This window comes from Plodia interpunctella, chromosome 13, assembly GCF_027563975.2.
Source record: "Plodia interpunctella isolate USDA-ARS_2022_Savannah chromosome 13, ilPloInte3.2, whole genome shotgun sequence".
Taxonomy (NCBI): Eukaryota; Metazoa; Arthropoda; class Insecta; order Lepidoptera; family Pyralidae; genus Plodia; species Plodia interpunctella.
The window spans coordinates 5,962,904-5,974,287 of record NC_071306.1 but is presented as its reverse complement, the minus strand read 5'-3'; the positions used below and the strand labels follow the sequence as shown (position 1 = coordinate 5,974,287).

At 33.1% G+C, this 11,384-nt stretch overlaps 2 protein-coding genes and 1 non-coding gene across 9 annotated transcripts; 2 read left to right on the top strand and 1 right to left on the bottom strand.

Annotated features, from left to right (window-relative positions):
• Positions 1–1,149: 1,149 nt before the first annotated feature.
• On the top strand, positions 1,150–1,221 carry TRNAQ-CUG (transfer RNA glutamine (anticodon CUG)). The gene has a single exon. It is a non-coding gene; the product is annotated as a tRNA-Gln (tRNA).
• Positions 1,222–1,591: 370 nt separating this feature from the next.
• Positions 1,592–3,013, top strand: LOC128674763 (intraflagellar transport protein 22 homolog). Its single transcript, XM_053753643.2, has 4 exons — positions 1,592–1,758; positions 1,834–2,012; positions 2,453–2,655; positions 2,887–3,013. Exons 1-4 carry the CDS (start codon positions 1,714–1,716, stop codon positions 3,006–3,008), a joined length of 549 nt encoding a protein of 182 aa, XP_053609618.1. The 5' UTR covers positions 1,592–1,713; the 3' UTR covers positions 3,009–3,013.
• A 334-nt stretch (positions 3,014–3,347) lies between these two features.
• On the bottom strand, positions 3,348–10,642 carry su(sable) (suppressor of sable). 7 transcript variants are annotated; one of them, XM_053753642.2, is made up of 2 exons: positions 10,624–10,642; positions 3,348–7,575 (listed from the first exon to the last, which is right to left on the bottom strand). In XM_053753642.2, exon 2 carries the CDS (start codon positions 7,560–7,562, stop codon positions 3,894–3,896), a length of 3,669 nt encoding a protein of 1,222 aa, XP_053609617.1. In that variant the 5' UTR covers positions 7,563–7,575; positions 10,624–10,642; the 3' UTR covers positions 3,348–3,893. The 7 variants fall into 7 exon arrangements, with proteins under 7 accessions (XP_053609617.1, XP_053609613.1, XP_053609610.1 ...); XM_053753638.1 differs by lacking the exon at positions 10,624–10,642 and adding an exon at positions 10,446–10,606; XM_053753635.2 differs by lacking the exon at positions 10,624–10,642 and adding an exon at positions 10,267–10,389.
• Between the last annotated feature and the right edge of the window lie 742 nt (positions 10,643–11,384).

Sequence of the window (11,384 nt, the reverse complement as noted above, 5' to 3'; positions counted from 1 at the left end):
ATTACTTACACAATGGATAAAGTTACCAGTGGACTCAAAGGACAATTAAATTTCTTAAATATCAGTGGACCCTGGAGCATATTTGTAATTCGATCGATAATGAGATTGAAATTAATCAGATTAAAAGCAATTAAGACTAGATACATTCAATGAAACTAAGTCTTGTGAGTCACAAGACTTGGTTAGGTTCATTGAATGTATTTATCTAGCCTACTAGGTAGGTATACCATAGATCAAGAAAAAGAAAAAAAAATACCTTGGTAGGTACCTATCCTTTGTTTGAGTAAAATATAACTATTGCCACGTTCCAAGTATGAGAAATAAAAAAATATATCGCTAGACTGGTGTATAGTATTGATTGAACCTCAGGGTTGAACCATCTGTCCTCGTGTTAGCAACATATATTTTCATTATCGTATTAGCTTAGTAGGTAAGTATAGATATACCAAGATAGACCTACCAAGGTAGGTTTCTTTTTTTTCTTTTTGTTGATCAAAGGTACTAAACCAATAACGAAAATGTAAAAAATGTTAGGTACATGCAAAAAATATTTAAAAATACACTACACAAATGTATCTTATTATTATTCCTATGTAGGTAGGTAGGTACATAGGAAGGAAAACGGAACTGAATTTGGCCACGATTGAAAAAAGAAAATGTTTTGATACCCTATAGTTAGGGCACACGGCTATACGGCTGTATTAAAGATAAGGAGTATCATTGCCTTTAGGGATGTCACCGAAATAAAAAATTTCGGCTTAAATTATCAATAACTAGCTGCAACACGTGGTGTTACCCGCGGATTAACAATCGTTATGCACAATAGCGCCATCTAATTTATAACGCACCATTGACTACCAGACTTTTTGACCAAATCCTACTGGAATCGGCATAAAAAGTAACCTATGTGTTAATCCAAGGTACAGCTAACTCAATACCAAATTTAATAAAAATTGGCCCAGATGATTCGGCCATGGGTTTTAGAAAAGATTCTATTTTATTTTCCATTTCTCCGAAAAAAATAATAGTAGATGCAGTTTTAATATGATGGAAAGTCATAAATTCCCACTCTCGTTTAAAATAAAATTAGAAAATAAAATCTCCACGACAACCCAGTTTAAAAGTCAATATTTCATAACACGCTAGCACGGTTCCATGGTGTAATGGTTAGCACTCTGGACTCTGAATCCAGCGATCCGAGTTCAAATCTCGGTGGAACCTGAATTTTTGATTCGTTTTACGAACTTTCATTCGTTACTGCTACCAATAAGTATTTTTACTTAGTTTATTTTCTCTCTATAATAAAAACTGATTAATAAATAAGTACCTCAATTCTCTGTAAGATACTACATACCTACCTTTTTAATAGCTTGCATGCAGCTTGACAAAAATCTACGACAATCAGAGATAAGGTATGGGCATGAATTTAATAAGTACTTTATGGAAAAGATTTTGGATAAGGGTTTTACAGAGTATCTACTAATTCCCAATGGGGCCCCTTCTAAATCTATGACGACTATGAAGTTAGTATATAATCTACGGAGTATCTACTAATTCTATGATGACAACAATCATCAACGTTGCTATGGAAATAACTTGCATAACATAACCAGTGGTGTCCACTGAGAGATTGTTATTGTGTTTTGTGATAAATATTATTGGATTTCCTGTGTGATTTTACATGATTTGCGAATAGATAATCTTTAACAGAAGATGCTTCCCCCTAAGCTGAAAATATTGATGATTGGCCCCTCTGAAGTTAGTCTACCAATATCAAATTTAGTATTTTAATACTTAAAAATACTTTTGACAACATAATAATTAACTTTACAGAGTGGCAAGACACAAATTGCTAACTTTATATCAGAGTCCATGAATATAGACGAGTGGTATGGAACACCCAGGCCTACCCAAGGAGTCAGAATAGTTGAATTCGAAGTGTCCAATTTGAGTATTAACGGAAAAATTACTAACATTGATATTGAACTTTGGGATTGTAGTGGCGACCATAAGTAAGTTAACTTCAAAGTTTATTTCAAATATTACAATATTTCCCATCACCCCGTGGTCAGCAACACTTGTGTAATAACTACCTACCTACTTTTATTATTTTGTTTCCAATATATAAATATCCTTGTGCGATGAGAATAGTTGTGAAAAGTATATAAGAAAAAATTGGTAAGCTGGTGTGGGTTTACTTTAGCTACTATTAAACTAATTTGGATCTCCACAAGTTGAAAAAATATTACTGATAAAAATATAAAACAGACCATTGTCGCAGAGGCAAAAAAATCATACTTAATAGGTAAAATTGAAAAGTAAGCATTTGCTTACTTTTTTTGTAGTTAGATTTAGATATCAAACAAATATACATAGCATTTGTATTAATCTTTATGTAATAAGGGTTTTGTGTTCTTTTACAATTTAGTTTTTATCTTTCCCTTAATTTCAGATTTGAACCTTGTTGGCCAACACTAAGAGTGGGTGTACATGGTGTGATTCTCGTGTGTTCGCCAAGCACGGCTCAAGCAGCGGCCAGAGGAATGGAACTTTTATATAACTACTTTGTATCACAGCCAAAGTTGTCGCCGAAACAATGTGTCCTTTTTTATAATTGCACTGATGAAAATGACGATATCGACGCTTTGAACTTATGTAAGTGTCCACAAAACATGATTAATTTGCTTTACAAATATTAGCGTCGTAAATAAAATGGGAGTGCGATAAAAATGTCGAAGATAGGATTCATTTATTATGAAACCAATCTGAAATGAACTATGTAATCTTTCTGCTTTTTCTGCTTTCTACTGTCTCGTCACCATGAATCTATCCAGTTGAAACTAGTTGAAAGTAACCTAACTAGATATTAATTTTTATTTTTTGCAGCTGCTACGTTCACTAAGGTATCACAAGTCGCTATAAACTTAAAGAGTGGCAGTAATAGACTGAAAATAGATTTTTCAAACTATATAGCATCAGTTTTACAGACAATAAATATGGAAGGATAACTGAATCTCAATGGTATTATTTACCTGGCATATACTCACCGATTTAATTCAGCTGAAACTGAACTGAAAAACATCCATTCATAAACACCGGTGACATTTCATCGATAACACATTCCAAAAGCATATAAATTCACAAATTAATACTGAAAAATATATACGGTCTGTACAGTAGTAAAAAAGGTTTGTATGTATTCAAAGCAAAAAATATATATATATAAATAGGAATTTATTTTTAAATTGCGTAGGCTTTTATAGGTACAACGACTCGATACTACATGGCCATAATCTGATCCTAATTAATTTGAACAAAATTAAAGTACAGTATAATGAAAGTCTATATATTGCTTCTAGATTTATTTAGGTCCACATGTAGAAAATATTAAATTACTTGCATGGCAAAGTATGAATCAAGAAATTGGTTTTAAACAAACATGATAAATTAATAGTGACCTCTACACAACTTATTAGGTCTGTCGAACTAAAACTTCACGTATAATGTTAAATTATTTCGTATTAATTACATAACACAAAAATTGCCTTCAGTCTTTACACATTTGGCTATTATAATAGATACTTCTTGTTACAAGCATAATTCATATTTTTTATTTTCCACAATTTTCACGTAATACTACCACTGACCGATAATACATGTACTTTGCAAAAATATTTACACTTAAGACCTTGTACACGAGATTTCTTAGACTTACAATTATATAAATTACCTATAAAAGTGTACCTACAAAAGTCTGTCATTAATAATTATCACCTTGATCACATTTCGTAGTATGTGGAAGGACTACTAACTCTATTTAAACAAAAATAAATTTAACAGGATTTATACTATAATCGTAAGTATAAAACTAACTGTATATACACTAATGTCTCTCATTTCTTCCACCCACCGCGGTCGTTAAAGTTTTTTCTATCCCGATGTCCTCTGCCAGAACCTCCACGGTTCCACCTGTCATTACCTCGACCTCGATGACCTCCTCGATTAGGGAATCTTGGGAAATTTTGTTCGCCATCCATAAAATTAAAATCATTACCCGGTCCTGGCCCATTAAAACCCATATTACCAAAACTACTAGGACCACCAAAGTTATTATTGCTAAAATTATGAGGAATATTTGGAGCTATGCCTAGAAGACCGGGTGCAGGTCCACCACGCGGATCTGTCATAGGCTGGTTATAGTTATGCATCGGACCAACGTTCATGTTGTTCATACCACCCATGCCCATCCCTGGAATATTCATCATATTCGTGTTGTTGCCATCAATGCTACCGGGCATCATCGGCATGTTGTTCATACCAAAAGGACTCTGATTTTGGTTAAAATTGATTGGAGTTTTTAATAAAGCTTCTTTCGGCTTTGGAATATAAGAAAATTCCCCATTATCTCCCAGGGATACGCCTAAATTAGTAAAGATACTGCACAACACTGTATTACTTTGTAAAAATGTAAGGTCTAATTTTTTTCCAGTAGCCTTTTCTTGTTGATACTGTTTTATGATTTGAACGACCGGTGCAAGATGTTGATTAACAAATATTTTTTGGGTAGAGCTTAAATCTTTATACCAGTTAGAATTTTGTAAAATGTTTTGTAATTCTAAAGCGCTCGACTTTTGGTCTGGATTTGAAACGTCTGAGATATCTTTTGGTTTTCGGCGTGGGTCAACTCGCGGCGCAGCAGGAGTTACAGGTTTGCTTGTTTTTTCACTATCACTGTTTGACTCTTCTATTGATAACCTGAACACTTTTCTCAGTCTCGGATCTATTAATGCTTGCGATTTCGCTGTACTGTCTCTAATATCAGTGTAATCCGGTCGTGGTATATCTATGGGTATCAATTTATACGGAATAGGAGGGTGACTATTTATTGACCCATTAATTTCAGTCGCTGGAGTATAATTATTTATTGGTTTAAATGGCAAACTTATACGAAAATCAATATCGCCACTGGTCGTCTGCCGAAGATCCGTGTCTCCAAAAGTGGGTAATTTAAATTCAGATTGTCGTAAATCTACATCCGTTCTTCTACGGCCATCAGTTGGTTCCCCATCCACACATTCATATATTGAAATTCGCGTAGGTTTTTTATTTGAAATTTTACTCGTATCACTAGTTCTGTCCGGAGATTTTCGAGACCTAGGATCCCTTGATTTTGGTGAACCTATTTGTTCAATGATGTTTTCAGATTTAGGTTCCTGCAAGTTGTTTTTCATTGTATTTAACAATTTTGTAACCTCTTCGCTTATATCTATTTTTGAAAGGTCTCCAATCCTACTTAAAACGGAAGAAGGTTCTATAACATGGGGGGCAGGAATTAGAGGCGATTGTGAATGTGGTTTCGGTGAAGAAACGGGCGACTTTCTTTTAATTCCTTTTTCCTCATCACTTGAGTACCATTTTTCATCGATCAACAAGTTATCCTCGTCATCTGTCGTTGAACGACGATGTTTCTTTTCTGAATTTTTGAATATTGGCTCAGGTTGAAGAAAACGTATATCAGTGTCAAATTCTTTTTTTATAGTGTTATCTACAAAATCTTTTTTATTAGAACCAAAACGGATGTCGGTATCGAGTTCTTTTTTAATGACAGTATCTTCGGATTCTCTCTTCATAGTAGGAAAACGAATATCAGTATCAAATTCTGTTTTCGAATTAATCTCTTCTAATTCTTTTTTAATATTAGACTGCAATTTTAGTAAATTTTCGTCTGTGAAAGGAAGTACCCTGTGATCGACATCTTTTGTTTCAAGTGGCATAATAGAATTTTCGCTTTCATATGTATCGTTTGACACATCTATGTTTTCTTTATCTTTCAAGGCAAACTTTAATGCATCTTTAGTATACTGATCAATATCAATCATGTCTTTATTTGCCTGAGGCTCTTTTTTTAAAATGATATTACTCGTACTATTATCATCTGGCGATGGAATAGCAAGCGATGGCGTTTGGAACCGCATATCAACATCCTGACCAGGCAAAGACGTACTTACTGTTGCATTATTAGAAATTGGAATTACTGGCGGAACTCTTAAGTCCAAGTCCTTGTTAGAAGATGTGGTAGTTGCAAACGGTAGTTGTGTTTGTTCATTGTTAGGATTAATCAACCCCAATTTTTGTATGTTCATGGTATTCAATTGTATTTCAGTAATTTGTTTTAGGGAAATTCCAATGCTATTCAGTTGTAATACGGTTAACTGTCCTAGTTGATCTAAATTATCAATACCCATTTTCGTGAGATCGGAAATCTGCCTCGGTGTCAAAACGCCAGTTAAGTTCTTAATGCTCAAAACATTAGTAGTACCAACACTGCTATTTGGTGACATATTTATGTTAAAATTTTGATTAGTATTGTCATGTTGCCACCTGGACTGCCGTATTTTTGGAGAAACTTTATTTTGCCTTTCGTTATTAAACTGATTTGATTGTATATTATCCATTACATTTTGAGGGTTCTGTATATTTAAATCAAACAGAGAAGGAATAGTTTTATCATCATTATCAGTATTCTCTGAATATTGCTGCATCAATTTTAACTGAGTCGCTTGAATCATTTGTAACGCTCCTTCTCTGTGTAACCTAGGAAAATCTCCCAAAATTTCCTTAGGCGCAGATTCAATATGTTTTAATAAAATATTTTTTAAATTTTCAGTCAATGGTTTACCGTGTGCAAATTTACAATCATCTTTAAAAATGCAAGGAAGACCAGTATGGTAGTATTTACAAGGAAAATCTGCATGCATATAAAGACATTTATCTCGTTTTGCACAACAATCCATTAAATAAAATTTACATAGTTCCATTTTCCGAGGAGGTTGGGCATCGTGTGAGTATATGCAATCGTCACCTTTATGACATTTCCCTTGCATATAATAGGAACAAACTCCATCTCCATCCTGCATTTGATTTTGAACTCTTCTCCGATCATTTTTATGGTTCTTATTGCGCTCCCTTTGAGGTCTTTTTCTTTGAGCCCGCTGATGCTGTTGTTCTCGAGATTCATGACTGCTATCTGAAGCATATGAATCCCTGTCATCTTCTCCAAAAGAATCTAAAGGTTTCTGAACTGGTGACGCACCCCTCACACACATCATTTCATCTTCGTCCATTTCATCAGAATATTCTTGCTTTTTACGTTTTTTTGGCAAGCCATCTTTATTGTCATATTTCTTTCTTTTCTTATGTTTTCGGCGATCTTCAACATCTTCTTCAACATTACTATCTTCATCATTTTTGTTCATCGCTTTTCTAATTGCTTTTTCTATATTACCAGCAAAATCTTCTTCGATGGTTGGACTAGAATATTTATTTTTCTTCTTATTTTTATCTTTAAACTTTTGCTCGCCTTTTGATTTATTTTTCTTTTTCTTACCTGATTTAGAATAATAAAATTCTTGAGTATCCATATTTTCTTGACTACTTTTCTCCTGAGGAACTTGTACATTGTCTTCCTGTTTGTTTTCTGCTTGCGGGCCAGATGCATCTTCTCCGTCACTTTCAATCTCCCCATCTTCTAAGTCTTCCAAATTTGTTGCTGCATCCGCCATTATGAAGGTATCACTGGAATTGAGAAAAATAACTAATTAGAACGATACGTGGCTATGTGCTATACAAAATCAAAGCCTAATTCTCTCCCTTCGCTGAAAGCACTAAAATATGTCATTTATAGAAGTAACTATTTAGTAAAAAAAAATAGGAACAAAAAATCAAACAAGAAAGCTAGTTTCACGCGGGCGAAGTTAGTATTAGTTATCTACGACTATGCTTAATGAAGACGATACGATTTTCTGAACGCGCTAATCTCTGAAAATTCCGGTTCGATGAAATACAATTTTTGTTACAAACATTTTTAAGGAAGAGAGGTTCCTCTTCAGTATCACAAAATCGGGAGCAAAGTCACGCGTTTAACATAAACATAGTTTAGCATCATTTTATGCCGAACACAAGTACCAAATTAAATCTGTTAGCTAGGTACTTAATAGAATACAATTCAATTTGGTACTCACGAAAAAAGAAAACCAACACAAGCTTCGAGCTTTATATAACACACTTTTGTAAGTGTTTATAAATTAGTATACAGATTTTCGTTTTATTTACTTTCGTGGATAAGCTGAAATAAATATCATTGAACAAATAACTCTTGTTTTTAAAGCACTAATAAAAAGAATTTAGACTAATAAAAAGAGAGACTCATAATGTTTGTTATCCATTATTGCTATGAAATTGAAATTGGTTTGATAGAGCCTGAAGATTATAGTATCAAGTTCTAAAGCCTAGCTTTTAGGTAACTCTTCGGTAAACATAATATTACGGCATCGAAATAGACCATGCAATGCGATACTAGCCGCTAAATTAAACCCCAATAAAGAAGATAATCATTGATCAATGAAGCTTTCGGGAGGTAGGTACATAGGTACACCTGCCTATAGAAAAATATTAAACTTGTTTTGTATATATATATGCCTATGTAACCATATATTGGTTTATAAATAATACAAAAAGGTATTTAATTTGCAATACCCACATACCAAATACTTTATTTCCGCAGAAATTATTAGAAAAACACGAACTAAAATGCTCATTATGCCATTACGTAATAGTTAAGTATTATTGAAACAGAATACCTTGGTCACGCTAATTAGAAATACCAATTTTAATAAATCCAATAGATAAATAGCTACTTTTACGTGGAAGCAATGTCCCTACCTAACCTTCATGTGCATGCAAGTATTTCGGTCAAGTTTATCGATCCATTGCCTGCATGACGCATTAAGTTTTCGCCATTTTATATACACAAATCCCACAAAACATAGAGCCAATATTAAATCGAATGTCATAGGTATATAATTAGATAATTTGTATAGACGTATATAGGTCATAGTTTGGTGTAGATAATACATAATTAGGTACCTAAGTAAGTTTAAGTATGGGTAGGTACCTATAAAATAAGAAATATGTTAAGATCTATAAGTATTAAACAGATACATTATTATAAAGATACTTATATTATCAAATTATCAATTTGTTAGCATGCATAAAAAGTTCAACGGAATGCCTAGCACTGATTCATCAAGCAGCCATATTTGATAACCCTACCGAATTTAAGAGATTTCCTATGTTTACCACTATACCTACCAACAAAATGGCAGCATGTCGTAAATAATTATATCGAATTTTATAGAAAATGATTTATATAGATACTACTGCAATAAGTTATTTCAATGTACTTTATAGGTAACATTTTTTACAAATTGAGATTTTTTCACTTGAAGGTTAGAAATGTAAACAAAATTGATAGACTTGAATCGATTTAAATAAGTCGCACACATATACACTATTACGCACACATACATTCCCACTATTCTTTTGTTTTCTTGCATTAAGCACAAAGAATTGTGTAGTAATTATATTAAAACTAAATGCGTAGGTAATTATTGAACAACCTAAAAAGTGCTACCTGAAGGCAACTCTCTTCTCTTAAATACTATACCTAATATTCGTTGGAACAATGAGCATTGAAAATGGGCAGTTCTCCAATATTCACAATTATTTATGCGCAATAAGAAATTCAACATGTATTATGGCAGAAATCAGTACAGTAACTGTTCATAGCCACTACTTTCAAATTCAAAGTAAATTATGTAGATACAGCCAAGCAAGACAAGCAGTGGCCGCTCACATTTCACAATGTTTCGGTGTCGCTGCGCTCTCACTACGCAAAGTCGCCACGAATGAATGACGTCAGTGTCAAGATATCTATGTGTCTTTCCTTTATCGAGGTCATAGCATGTATATACATGAACTCACACTAGCACAAAACGAATTTTTTCATCAGCGGGAGGCGACCACAGCCCATATGCGTGTTTTCAATTTGGTCGCATAACATTTGAACTATTTTTATCTCAAAACGATCACATGAATATCATGTTCTGCATTACTACATAATCGTACCAATATTTTAATCGTGAAATACCTAGTACCTATAACTATGAGAAACATTTCAAAACACAATACCAACACCAACCAAAGAACCCCAGAAAAATAAATTTCACTGTAAGAGGTTTAAAAAACATATTTGAAAATAGAAAATTAAATTAGCCAACATGCACAAATCTCTCTATTATAAAATAAGTAGGTACGTAGTCCCAATATTTTTCGAGACGTACAGCTGACAGTAAATATTACCCGTGGAAATTACGACCGCCATTTTGTTACATTGCACAATGATAATGATAGATTTAGTGATATTACCCTTCTGAAGATAATGTATTTGATATATACGCGAATACAATATGTTTGTGTTCCAGAAAATGTAGCACATGTGTATAATTATTATTCCTTGTCATAGCATCAAGCACTTTCTAATAGGGGACACGCATTGCCATGGCCTAACTAATAATTATTATAATAGTAAGTGTTACCAATCTTACATTAATGAACGATTCACTATGTGCGACTACTGTACTCCATATAAAAATGGAATATTTCATAGCATTGCTGCATAAAGACGTAACAATTCGAGAATGTACGCAATAATGATTTCGGACGACGACTGCAGCGGAACAAAGAGTGGCCGTAAAACAATTAGTTCCATTTTTTAACACCCACCTAGTATGGCGCTTGTATCGATCACCAGTGTGCTACTTTCGTCACTTTTTTATGTTATTTTATTAATTATTCAAAATGAATACAAATAATATATTGAATTAATTATTTGATAAATTTTAAAGTATAATTATGTGTATTTAATAAAGTAATAAATAAAGCAGAAGATAAAGTACTTGCATGAAAAACATTGTTACATTTTGAAAGGTTGGTATTACACCAGAAAAACATTACAGAAAAATTAAAAATTAATGGTACGTAGTGATGTGATTTGTATAGAATACACACAGTAAAAAAAAAGAACTTATATAATAGGGCATATTACGCAAAGCTCAGCGCAGATGGCCCTACTGGTACAACGAAGGTACACGAACATTGCCAATGAAGGCAAAAAGCGCCAACTTTCAATATTGTTGAGATTTACGACCAAAAATACCTTCTACGCAATCGTAGTGCGAGTTTAAAGAAAAAATTGATTATTCTGAAAATAATAACACTATTTTAGGTTATGTTCTGCATTATTTGGTCAACTGTGGTCATAAATTTATATAAACTTGATTTGAACTGAAAATCTTACTAATAAACACATGTGATGATGTCTAAATTACATGTGAACTATTTCGAGCTTCTTTTCGACCGTTTACTGGCTCGAAAATTTTACAGCGTGAGCCGTATTCCATAGTTTTCGAAATAATAACAAATTCTGGTGGGATAAATGTGACAATAATATTCCCTATTAATACAACTTTGGTTTTGTTCATCAA